This window comes from Camelus bactrianus, chromosome 4 (genome assembly GCF_048773025.1).
Source record: "Camelus bactrianus isolate YW-2024 breed Bactrian camel chromosome 4, ASM4877302v1, whole genome shotgun sequence".
Taxonomy (NCBI): domain Eukaryota; kingdom Metazoa; phylum Chordata; class Mammalia; order Artiodactyla; family Camelidae; genus Camelus; species Camelus bactrianus.
This window is the reverse complement of record NC_133542.1, coordinates 18,237,565-18,251,133: the sequence shown is the minus strand read 5'-3', so window position 1 is coordinate 18,251,133 and position 13,569 is coordinate 18,237,565. Positions and strand designations below refer to the sequence as shown.

General features: G+C 36.2%; 1 protein-coding gene across 6 annotated transcripts in view; it reads left to right on the top strand.

The window, feature by feature from the left end:
• The window catches only part of FOCAD (focadhesin), a 237,482-nt gene that overhangs the window by 58,952 nt on the left and 164,961 nt on the right, over positions 1 to 13,569 (top strand). For all 6 annotated transcript variants that reach the window (XM_074361508.1, XM_074361510.1, XM_010946018.3 and 3 more), the window contains 4 exons: positions 2,788 to 2,889; positions 8,013 to 8,217; positions 11,413 to 11,619; positions 13,403 to 13,490. In XM_074361508.1, coding sequence (XP_074217609.1) covers positions 2,788 to 2,889; positions 8,013 to 8,217; positions 11,413 to 11,619; positions 13,403 to 13,490 — 602 coding nt within the window. The remainder of the gene's footprint in view (positions 1 to 2,787; positions 2,890 to 8,012; positions 8,218 to 11,412; positions 11,620 to 13,402; positions 13,491 to 13,569) is intronic.

Genomic DNA, 13,569 nt, shown 5'->3' with positions numbered 1-13,569 from the left:
CCTCCTAAATGGCAGTTACACAATAAAGTATATTGCAATTAAAAATGTGTCCATTCAGTAAAGCCCAAGTTTTTATATATTATGTTTTAATGTGCATTCACATACCAGTTTGATGATTCACAAGGGAGAATTTAGCTCTTTGCTTCATTATGCTTGAAGTATTAAAACAAAATTTTGGCAATTATGATTGATTTTGGGTTAGTTGTACTCACTTGAAATAGTGTAATATTGGTAATCAATGTTAATCAGAGTAATACTCAGTGTTCTTAATTTGGACTTCCTTTCTCCCTCTAGGTTTTCAACTTATTGGAATCAATATTGTATATTATTCCTATAATAGTTCCATTTGGATCTGATGTAATCAATTCTCTGGAAAAGTTAATTATCCAGCTCTCTAAATCAGTAATTAATCTGGATAATCCCTATTCTGTATTCTACTTAATCTCATCTTTAGCGTTTAAGTATGAGAAACAAAATAGAATTTGCTGAACACAAAAGCTAGCAAAACAGACCTTTCACCTTCACGCAGTAAAGCTAGAGTGGGTCCCATAATCCCAGTGAAGTAGAAGCTAAATTATAATAGAGTTGTTTGCTATATGTGCATCATTTCTAATCCTGCATTGCAATTACTGTCTCTTCTGTTGATCTGGTTTAATTTGGATAAAGCTAACTGTGTTTTAAAAAGAGGATAGATTCAGAACAGGTGTTTTTTTGAGGGGGAGGTGAGAATTGGGAAGGGTAGGGGATGATTTAATAAAGGAAGAGTATAGAAAAGCACTTAAGTGCTTTATGATCACACAAAAACTATGTGGTAACTTGGATTTCCTTCTTAAATAGGCATAAATGCCCCCATTAACGGGAGGATTAATGGATGATCATATCTGATGCTCCTCATTTCAATATGGTGCTTGTCAGAAGGAAAACCCATGGCTAAAATAATTACAGTTGGTGTTCTTTCCTCTTTATTCATGTTTACTTGAACATGACCTACTGAACTCAATCTCAGGAGTTGGGCTGATGTGAGGTACCTGAGAGGCTTTTAGGATTTGTAACATTTGTTTCTTAATATCTGTAGCAACTAGAGCACAAGCAAATACTAGAGAGGTTTAACTGCCAAAGAGTTCGGAATTTGGAAATGTGATTTTGATTTTTGAGTTTTGGCATAAAAAGTTGCTTGGAGCAATTCTTTAGGGATGGCAGTAATCTGATCAGTCAGAAATAGCCTGCGCTTTAACAAACAGGAGGCTGCCAGCATGTGAAGTTAGCGTATGATAGATTAGTTAGGGTCAAGGAGAAAACAGAGAGATGGTGTTATAATACCCAGAAGCTGTGTTGTAGTGTCAGAGAGGTGTTTAACACGAGGGTTTCAATGTGATGGATCTGTCATACTTTTCTGTTTAAGATAGAAAAAAATCAGAAAACTTCCCAGCTCCTAACCTCTTTTTTCTGTGGCTTTTCACTTGTGGTTTTCAGCTCTGGTAACCTATTAAGGATTGCTAGAACAGTTTTTAAAAATTGTTAATGCATGGGCTCCACTCCTAGCAACCCCAGTATAATTGAAGCCCGGGCATTGGTATTTTAAAAAGAGCTCCACGGATGAATCTAACATGCAACCAGGGCTGAGAACCACTGCTTTATAGCAGTGCATCAGAATTCTCTGGAGAGCTATTTATTAGGTCTGGACTGGGGCCTGAGAATTTATCTGCATTTCTCACAAGTTCTCAGGTGATGCTGATATTGCTGGTAAGGCAATCATATTTTGAGAACTACCAAGAAGGCAGTTTTAAAAAATCATTTGGGTCTGACGGATGGTCAGATCTTTTTTTTAAAAAAAACATTGCAAATGCTATATTTTTGGGTAAAAGTTAAATAAAGAACAGTATTATGCATATGATTCTTTTTATGGGAAAAAATTAATGCTTCTATATGGTTTGAATTTTTTTCCAAATAGCATTTTTTATTTAAAAAAATTTTTTTTTGGAGGAAAAAGCCACAGCAATAATAACTGAGAACTTTGTATAGTAGTTCATAGTTTAAAAAGCTAATGAATTTACAGTTTCTAGAAGACTTTTTGAACTATTTAACATAATTTGTTTTTGTGCTTTTTTAGTTTTCTATTTTTAACCCCATTATTTAAGAATTTTTCACATTTCAGATTTTTTATTTTATATAGTCTTTTAGGTATCTTAATCTGTGTGGCTGTGATAAAAAGATTTGTCTTGTTCAACAGAAATTTCAAGAATTTTTATTTTGGAGAGTTTTTTATTTGAGATGGGAGAAATATTTTCTTGTTACCTCATCTTAAGTACACTGGGGGAACACAGAGCCATATACTGAGAAGAATGGGGGTAAGTGGGAACAGAAAGGGAGAGAGCATGCTTACAGGTAGAGGCAATGTTAGAGGAAGTGTTCCTGCCAGGTTTGAAAGAGACCAGCAGGAGCAGGAGGTGTCCTGTGATTGCTAAGAATGAAGGAATCAAGGGGATGGATATGAGAGAGCTTTTGGGTTGTCAGCCAAAGTCATAGAGCCATTAAATGGCAGAGTCTGCTGTCAGATTTGGGTCTCTAAGACTTGGGTTTATTCTCTTTTCTAGAAAACAGATAAAGGAAAAAATAGTTCTAATGAGCCAGCTCTGCAACCAGTGTAGGAAATGGTAGTTTTGTGACAATTATGAATCTTGGAAAAAAGGTCCTAAATTGTAGTGGCTTTTTTGTTGCTATGTTTGGATATTAAGAATGTGTAGCTCTGAAATGACAGCTTCCAGTGTGACTTTCTGTGTTTTTCAGAAACCATCCTCAGCCTTTGATCACTGTGCTTGAACACAGACCTGATTGCTGGCCAGTACTTTTGCAGCAGCTGACAGCTTTTTTCCAGCAATGCCCTGAAAGGTAAAGTAAAATAAAATAAATGAGGCAGATGAAATAGTATATGCTAATTTTAGAGTTTTTTTTTTTTAAGCGCTTTGACTGTAGTGTTTTCTCCTGAAGAAAAGAAGTGTCTTACAGCAGGACATAGTTTTCTATTTTCTTTTTAAGAGTAAAGAAAAAGAAATCCTACCAGATTTATTGATTGTTGAAATACTGACTATGAGAAGAGCTATTATTAAAGAAGCTAAGCACTGGTTAGTTGGGAAAGTTGATTAGAAATATTCAGTAAACTACCAAATGATACATATGGAAGACAGTTTCTTCCCTCTGGAAATTGATTAGTGAGTTAATCTCCATTAGAAACCAATGCCAGTTGGGATTAAGTAGTACTGCCAACTGGGACCAGATAGCCACCATGTGTGCAGTTAATTTAGCTTCACCAAGGCCTTCTGATGGTTCTCAAAGCTTTCTTCCACCCTTACTACCAAGGTACTGGCTTGCTACCAAGGCACTCATCTCTTGCTGTGGCTACTGCCACCTGTTCCTAACTGGCGTCTCTGCCTCCAGTCTCATTCTACTCAAGGCCATTCTCTAAGCATCCCTCAGGGTAATATTTCAAGGGAGCAAGTCTGATTGTATCACTCTCTTGCTTAAGTCGCCACAGCTGTGATTTACAAACTGCACTTGCAGTGTATAGGCTAAGCATGGGAATGCCCTCCGACCCTTTAACCTTTGTTTTTATAGACTATGGTTTTACATGTTGGCATCTTGTGGACACTTTCTATTGGAAGACAATAGTTTGGTTTCTGAAATAGTTGGAAAATCCCTGGGCTCCAGGATAAAATCTACTATGTCCTGCCAGGCTCTGTGTATGGTATGGTTTCTACCTGTTCCACCAGTTTTATTTCTCCTGTCTATCATACTTAATGAGTTGTGTATTTAGCAATACACTGACTTGCTTTGGCTCCACACAGGAAGCAGTGCAGTTCCCTTGCCTCAGTGCTTTCACTTGTTAGTATCTGCCTTACTGCCTTAAATCTCACCTCAGCCCTTTCTTGACTCATTTCTCTATTTTAAATCTCTGTTTAGGTGTTCTTCCTCCTAGGAAGTCTTTACTTACCACAAGCTGGATTAAGTGTCTCTTTTACATGCTCGCTTTATAACTTCAGTTGTGATTTCTAAATCGTTATACATTGTCTTATAATTATTCTCCTCTATTAGCTGTGAAATACTGTGAAGGCAGAGATTGTGTCTCATTGTTCTTTGTATTAATAATGCCTGGCACATTTTTAGTGCTCTATAAATGTTGAATTTTTATGTATTGCACACACATACGAGGCCCACAGATTGGGGGGCCAGGCAGTGGGTTGTAGAGTGCCTCCTAAAATACAGCATCACTGCATATTTAGTACCATCACACAAGGTCATGATAGGATGGTACCATTGTCCTGGGTAATCTAAGGCCTGAGTTATGTTTACCACCCTAACATTCATGTGTTCTTGCTCTTGAAGGTCTTACAATGTCCTATTGATACAGTTTCTTAGAACACTGTTTCTGAGTTTATAACTTCAATTTTAGTTGAAATTTCTAGGCAGGATAGACTGCTAAAAGAAGTTTTAAAGAGATGTAGGGAACCTTATAATCATCTGCCAGTGAGAAAATCCATGTAACATCTGAATGAATATTTTAAAATAAAACATCATTATCACCTTCTCTTCCCTCACCTAGGATTGCATTTTCAAAGGTAAGATATTCATATTTACTAAAAAAAAAAAAACTCTTTGTTCATCCCTGTCAGAAAGCAAAAATAACAAACATAAACATTTATTTAATGAAATGTCTCATAAAGTAGACTGGGATGCTTTATGAAAGATGTTCCTTACGAAAATCTCTCTTTTCCAATGCTTTAGTTAGTTAACAAATATTTAAATTACCTTTTGGTTGTTTTCATTTCAAACGAGTACTACACTGGGATTTAGAAGTAGTTCTCATGAAATATGTCCAGATATTCCTAAGGAGAAAAGATTATTAATTGACTGGTTTATTTACTGATAAACTTCTGTTGTCTTACTCCTTTCATTTGAATTCTGAGGTGTTAGAGTATGCTACCTAGAGCCTGTTGGAACTTCTAAATTATTTTATATTTATTTGCAAAGAATGATTTCATTTATCTCATTTCTGTTTTTGCCAATGAAATTATTCTTTGTGGAATTTTCATCAGACTATTGGTTTCCTGAGATCTAATTTTAAAGTAAATTAACTTAGTAGTTTTCACATCGTTGTTTAGAAGTAATGAAGGAAGTTTGGTAGTTTGATAAGAATATAAACAGTGATTCACAACTTTAGGAAGGAGGCACAATGTTGTGAAGATAGCTTGTATTCTAGCTGTGTGTTACGAATGGATTAGACTAACTGTCTGGGTTCATTTTTAATAGAATGTAGATGTCCTGAAATGACAGAGTATCTTTGTGCTAGATTTTTGGAGGTGTGATTTTCTAGTTAAATTCTGCGCTCATTTGTGGAAGGCCTGTGATGTTTGCATCTATATCTACAAAGACTTTGCCTTTGTAGAACAGAGGATTGGGTAAATTGACATGTGATATCATGGTCTCTAGGCCGGATACTTCAAGATTATCTAGTCTAACACATAATTTTTCAGATGAGGGAACTAAGGAGAGCAACAGTAAATGCCTTGCTCAAGGTCACATGGCTGATTAGTGGCAGAGTTCAGCCCAAAGCCTCAGTGTTCTGACTCTCACTTCAGGTCTTTTCCGGCTGCTTCTCCCTCCTTGGTGAACATACATATGAAAGCCTTGTGTTTAGATAAATGCACAACTGGTTATGTTTTTAAATGTTCTGAATCACTTTGAGATTTTAGTTTATCTGTTTTATTATTTTCCTTTTCTCCTTAAGCCCTGTCAGTTTCATACTGCAGGGATAGTAAATCATCAGATACCACATAGGCAATGCAAAATCTAAAATCAGGACAGATTAAGCCAGATTTTTAAATAGTATATTATCCTTAGGAAGCTCAACATAATGCTCCTGATGTCAAATAATAACAGCATCTTGGAAATAGATTTCTTTGTATGAACCTAACATTTCACCTTCAGCATCTTAAAAAGGAGGAAACTGTTAAGCTATTCATGGGTGTTCTTGACACCTGGGTGGTATTTATTCTTTGGGGAATATGTTGTAAGAGAGAGATGGGGAATCGATGTTTCTTAAATCTCTTTTCTGGAAACTTAACATTCTGTGTTCTAACCTATGCATACATCATCTGCTTGCTTGATCTATGAAACTTTCTAGTTTCCTAAAGTGGATGGTGTGGTAAAGATATATGTTTCATTAATAATCATGAACTCAAAAGCCCCTTTGTTTTTAATAGATTGTTTAAGTATTTGTGCTCATGAGAAAAAAATTACTCCAGATTGTGAGCTCTATCAGAGCAAGGATTTAATCTATTTTAGTTTCTTGCTTTGTGTCTAGCACATAGAAGAGTGAATGGTATACTGTAGGAACTGAGTAAATTTTGTGAAGCAAATGAATGAATGAATAAATATAATCAATTTGGTAACTTTTAAAATTTTTATTAATGTCAATGCTGGAGAATGTATAGGGTTATAAAATTACATTGTTAGGCATAACTCATGCCATTTCCTCCAAGAAGTATTGAGCTTTATACCTTTCTTCTAGAAGTTTTCTCTCTGTCCTCTAGACTGTCCCTGTTAGACTGTGTGCTTCTTAAGGATGGATAATGTCTGGTTCATCTTTGTATCTTATCTCATAATAACTTATGTATAATAAATATGAAAAATATTAGAATGAAATTACGATATTTAATTGATGCATGCTAGTTGTAAAACTACTCTGTAACTTAGTGCAACTGAATTGATTAATTGAATGATTGAGCATCTCTTCAAGGTCCTAGTGTGTACAGTTATTGGTGATATAGCATTAAACAGAAATCATTGGTCCATCCCCTCAGTGGTTTGTAGTCTGGAAGGGGATGGAAATATTAATAAATAATGACAATAAAGCCATAATCCTGTGAAAGCACATAATGGAGGATCTGACCAAAGCTAGGTGTCAGGGATGTCATTTTAAAGGAGGGGGGAACTGAAAGATGATAGAAATTTGGCAGCAGAAGGAACAGGAGTGGGAGAAAGGGGAGAGTATTACAGGTAGACGGAACAGCAAGCGAGAAGAAAGCCCAGATGACTTGACGGAAGATCGGAAAGTTTGGTTAGTCCAGTGGAGAGTGGAGAGGAACAAGAAATGAGGCTGGAAAGATAAACAGAGGCCAAATTTTGGAGGGTTTATGAATCAGTCTATGTACTTTATCTTAAGCATAGACTCTTTCAAGCTGATTAACGACATGATTGAATTTTTATATCTGAAAAGTCATTCTGGCATTTTAGTGTCTTTGGACTTGGAGTTATTGGGATGTATTGAAATCTAAATAGATATGAAAGATTTGTAAAGTCTTCCTCCTTTGAGTAGGAAGAACTTAAGAGGAGGGACTTGGCAAGTTATTGCACCTTTCTCTGCTTCAGTTTCTGTAACTGCATAATGGGATAATAATACTTCTTATTTCATAGGGTTGTGGTAAGGATCAGTTGAGTTTAAAGGTGTAAAGTGCAGTAACTTGCACACTGTAAGTGCTAACAAGTTGGCAAGTGAATGTTAACTGCCATCATAGTCGTCTTGGGACGTCTGTATGGCTTTGTTTTACATGGAACCTCACTCGTCGAGTTTTTCCAAAAATGTATGCCTGTGTCATACTCCTGGACAAGGGACCCTGACACCTATAATTCTGAAAAGGTTCTCAGATGATTCTGATGCTCACCAGAGACTGGTCCTGGAGATGTAGATGCTACTCTGGTGTGCAGGTACAGACCCTCCTAGTCCTGGGCGTCAGGCTTATGGTTTCCAGGTGTTGAATCATTCTCCCCAGTGTACAAAGAACTGTTTGGCATGGGCCTAGGCGAGTCATGGTAAAATAGAAGAGTCATGAAATAAAGTTACACTCAATGGTGTCATAGTTTATGATATGTCATGAACTGTAAGTTGATGTTTGACACTTACTGTTTGGTATTCTGCTTAATTCAGTGACTGGATTATGCATTTACATGACTTGTAGGTCAGAAGTTTCATGTATCCAAATAATGGCACCGTTTCTGTGGTATCTGTATTGTGAACCATCCCAGTTACAAGAATATTCTAAACTCCGACTAGCTCTGCTCAAAGTCTTACTTCAACCCCGGGCTCTTTGTGACAAAGAACAGCCATCAGTATTGGAACAACAGATACTTCAACTGTGTTGCGACATGGTTCCATGTTTGCAGGTAAGGCCTTTCCTCCTCCTTCACTAATAGAGGGTCAGCATTAGTAAGTGTCGATTTTTATTGTACATAAAATAGAACCTATGTGATTTGGCAGACTGGCTCTGAAATTGCTTGCAGGGTTTTGGAATTGATAAAGGAAACAAATCGAGATTTCACTTTAATGTATACAATGTTAACTAAATTCACAGAAATATAAATCAACATAGTCCACTGTATGATTAGTAGGAATGAAAACTTCGTTTAAGAAAGACTTCTCAGGGAAAACAATTTTGAGTTGAATTTCTCCTTGTGCTGGACACTGGGAGTGTTGTAAGGACAAAAAAGTCCTCTTTGTGTAAGTCAGAAAAAATGCATCTCTCTGGGCAGATACAGCCGTGGGGATGCAGGGCTGGACCAGCTGAGTGCTGGCTAGATTCCAGTTTCCACATGTCCCCTTACAGCATATGTGGTGACTCTGATGGACCCTGCTCTTGAGAAGCCCGCATTCTGGTAAGGGAGCTAAAACAAACATACACATTCTTATAACAAAGTAGATGGATGAAAGATATTTAACAGAGGGATGCATAAAATGCTTAGGAAGTTCAGGGGGGAGAGAAATTTGAGCGGATGTCTCTATAACCGTAGTTGTGGTATGATTTTAGTGTAGTGATTCATTTATCCCATCCCACCATCCAGGTTTGTTGTTTGCCTAGAATCTGAGCACCATGCTGCTTAGCTAATGGAGGAAATTTGTGAATATTTTTCGGGGTGATCACCTGAGGTCACAGATGAGCTGCTTTAAGTTTGTGTTAGCAAGGAATGACTAGAGCGGATCTTTTGTGACTCATAAATAGACTTCCCTGTAATTAAGGCAGAGAAAAGTTAATTAAAATGAATTCTCCTGTGGCCTTTTCAAAGTTTTTGTTTTGCAGGGGCAATAAAGCAATGTATAGGCAGAACATCTTGAACCAGGGTACACTTTTTCCACCGCATGCTTGTGTTTCCCTGTTCTGTGCTCTTTGGTAGATGTTTGCCTTCATCTTCATCACCGTATATTGACAAGCCTAAATACTTCTAGAAGTGAGCTCTGTGGAATATTTCTGGGAATCTGGTTTGTTAGTATAGTCGAGATAGGTGAGGAAAAAAACTATACATCATTTGGCACTAATGGAACTAGCAACATAAATAAATTTAATCACTTAACAAATCAGCTTTACTGGAATGAAGAATCTGAGTGTTGGGAAGGATCTTAGTGGCAGTGTAATCCATTTCCCACTGATTACAGGTATTTCTTACACTCTCTAAGAGACAACCATCCCACGACTAATTATTAGTGATAGGAAGCAGCTATTTTGCAAGGCAACCATTTATTTTATATTTTTTTATCAAGTACTTCTTCTAATTGCCCTGCACTTTGCTAAGACTTTACTCTTTAGTCCCCATTCTTCTCAGAACACAACAAAATAAGCTTTTAAAAAAGCCCATCTGCATCCTGCCTTGTGCTGTTTCTTTCTTCCTTTCTTTTCTTCCCTTTCATCCTTTACACCTTCCCTTCCTCTTTTCTTTTCTTCATCAATTTATTTCTCCACATGAAATGGTTTCAGCTTTCCCCTGGTCTTTGCTATGAATTTTCTAGTTTATTGGTGCTCAGAATGTGTTACTGTGAAATGTTCTTCTCAGAGGTGAACACAGTACTGTTGATGTGGTCTGACTATACTGAGCATTTCAGTGTAATATAATATAATATAATATAATGTAATATAATATAATGATTATATTAATTAAAATTTTTTTCTTTAGAAATAGCCATCAGCCTATTGACCTATGATGAGATAATGGTCAGTGAAACGTCTGTTTCTTTTTCTTCTCACTCCAATTGTTTTTCCATTTTGTATTTATGGTATTGTCTTGTTTTGGACTTACCTGCCTTAAACTTCATTGTTGACTTTGGTCCCAGTAGTTCTTTCTTTTTAATTGTTACTCTTGTCATCACACATATTATCTTTGCACATGATCTATTTCTACATAAAGATGAACCACTCCTTCCAAAGTATTCTTGTTAGGAATTTTGGTAATGTTTAAGATTAGAAAGCCTTTAATACTAACTTGCTGAGTTGTCTTGCAAAAAAATTTTTTATTATGGAAAATTTCAAGTATGTACAAGACATGCACTTAAGGAAATATATGGGCAAATAAATATGAGGCTTTTCTTTGTTTTAAATACTTTTCTTTTCAGTGTGGCCTTTTCCCCTTTGCATTGTGTATTTGCAGAAGAGTAAAATAATTTAGCTACTGGACTGTTTACATTTATTTTTTATAACTTAGTCTTTTCTCCTATCTCCTTCCCTTTAATCCTTTAATAGCTTTTTTCTTCTTGTTAGGAATTAATTTTTCTCTCTGTGTACAACTTATAGTCATTGTGGGTTATTATGGTGGTAACGACTGGTGAAAGGTACAGCTGGTCAACTGTAGGCTTTCCTCTTGATGCATTTAACAGACACAAGGCTCCTGATTGAAGCAGATGGTTCATTGTTTGTAATCTCTGGGAAATGCCAATGTGTCTGCAAGCAGGACCATATCCTTAATACTAACTCCAGAATTTTGATCAGAACAGCTGGGTTTGAATTGAATTGGGATTTTCAAGAGCACCCAAGTCCTTCCTATCTAATACATTAGCCAGTTGAGAAGACACCCTACCATTTGAATATGGTCTTTCATTCCATCTGCCAAGTGTGGAAATGATGCTCTTAGTTAAGGTTGTCTGAACAAATTTCTTGTAAATTAAGGACTCAATAGTGCATTAGAATAACATGCTAACCCTTTTCTTCCAGGTAGCTATGTTGGAATTGTAGAAAGGAGAGTTCATTTGGAGAACTGAAAACTGACTTTTTAATTTCATTCAACATGTTGGCACTGTCATGTAACTTGTCTTTAAAAATCTGCACTCAGAGTAGTTAGAAAAATAAATGAAAAGAATTCATGCCAGCCAGTAGTAACAAAAATAGTAGCACATTTTGTTTTGGTTAGTGACAAAAGGAGAAGGCACAGTTGTGTAGTTTAACTCTCTTTGAGTTACATAAATTTCTTCATCTCTTTTAAATCTATAAAGTCTATAAAGATAGAGAAGAATATTTTATTGAGAAAGCTTATATAAGCGAAAACGATCCTTTGCTTTGTATATTACTTAAATATCATATCATGATTTTTTTCAAACAGATAAAAGATTTGATACAGACAACAGAAGTGATGCTGTTTATCGAAGAAGTATATTTAAGTCTTTTGCGTCATCCCATTTTTTGGAAAATTCAGCTTACCCAGCTGACCCTTCAGCTGCTGTGTGTCTGTGAAGTCAGCTTAAACATAACTGGGGAATGCTCATCTTTAATTCACCTTTTAGAGCACAGTGTTGAACTTCTGAAGGAGGTAAGGATAGTGAGAAGTTTTAATATGTCAGTTACCACTTAAGTGAGTCTTCGAGCACACTAGCAGGCTGTGTGCTCTTTTACTTTATTGCAGATCAAAGGTGTTTTGATCTAATACTATTAGATCATACTACTAATGTACTAATACTACTATCATTTATTATGAAAATGAGTCACTAAATACTCTTTGGAGGAACATTTAAGGGTCTACCATTTGGCATTTTTAAAATATATTCGTGTAGAACACAAGTATTGAACACTTACCTGCTAGACCCTGTAGAATAATACAGTTGACCCTTGAACAACGTGGGAGTTGGGGACACCAACCCTCCACGCAGTGGAAAATACACATGGAACTTTACGGTCGGCCCTCCGTATCCGGACTTCTGCACCTGTTTGTTTAACCAACTGCTGATTGTGTGGTACTGTAGTACATATATGCGGGAAAAAATGTGTGAGTGGACCTGCACAGTTCAAACCCATGTGTTATTCAAGGGTCACCTGTACATAGCTGAAAAAGTACACTCAGTGACCTCAAGGGACTTAACTAATATGCAAATAAATAATTGTAGTCCAATAAAGTAAATGCTTTTATGGAAGTATATTTAAAGTACAGTGGGAGTACAACTTGAGGGAAGTAAGGCTTGAATTCAGATCTGAGGAAGTCACAATAGGAGCTTGCTTGGTGCAAACCAGAAGTTGGGAAGGCATTCCAGCAGCGGGAACAGCATTTGAGTTGGGGACAAAAAGTGTGAACTCCAAGGGTTTTGCTGTTATTGACTCCTGTGACATCTGTGGTCCAGTATAAAGGCATTTCTTTACTTCTTTTCCCCAGATAGGCTTTGAATTAGCCTTGATTCCCCCAGAAGTAGACCCTGAGTTTCCCTGAGGGCCAAAGTAGAACCTGGGTTTCCATAGGCAAAGGCTTATGCAGCAGGAGTTCATTTACAGGTGTGATCTCAGGAAGCAGTGGGCAAGGGACAAGAAGAGTGAAATGTTAAAGATGGGAGAGGCAGTACAAGTGTTATCAGGTAGGTATTTCTGTTGTGCAGGTACTTGTGTAAATTTCAGAATGGAGTAATTTTAGCAAAGTGTGCTGGACCTTTCTTCTTAAGTTCCATAATATGTTAATGTTTTCCTTATTTAGAAACCTCAAATAACATCTTATGCTACTTGCATTTTACATATTAGAACTTAATATACATATCCTAGTTTTTCTTTTTCACCTCATTTATATACTTGGTGAAATTAATGACTTGGAGTTTCTATGGTTATTGCTTTGCTACATTTAAATATACTTAATAAATTACTGTAATTTAAAAATAATCTCTGCTTCTCTGGCACTAATGTTTCTTTTATTATAATACCATGATTTATTAAAATTTGTTAAATATAATTTATTATGTAAGCTATATAAATGAATTATGGCTGTATTAGGTAAGCAGACAATTGAGCTACTTTCTGGAAATGAAATATTCTTAAGTATTTCAGGTAGTTTTAGTGTTTTACAAAGATTGACTGTTTTGAAGACTACAAGTTTTCCCTCTGAATTAATTTGGTTTATATCCTAATGGTTTTTGGCCACGTATGATAACATTTGAATTTGTGTGTGACTGCTGTGGCATTAAACAATTCTTCCTTTAATAGAGCTGGCTTACTGTAAATAATTTTGTGTAATAGGTTTATAATATTTTATGTTAAATATACTCTTCCTAGATACATGTTAAACAGCCATGGCTCTAGAAACTTCTTTAACTCTTTACTTTTTTTTCCTTTTCTTTTAGAATTTTCCTGTTGTCCCGGTCATAATTGGAATAGCTTTACTACTTCTCCAGACTCCAGCAAGTCAGCAGAAGCCAATCTTAAGTCTAGGTAAATAAAAATACACTCACAAGAGTAAAATGTAAATGTAACACGAGTGTTGGCAGGAGTTACCTGAACTATGTAGCAT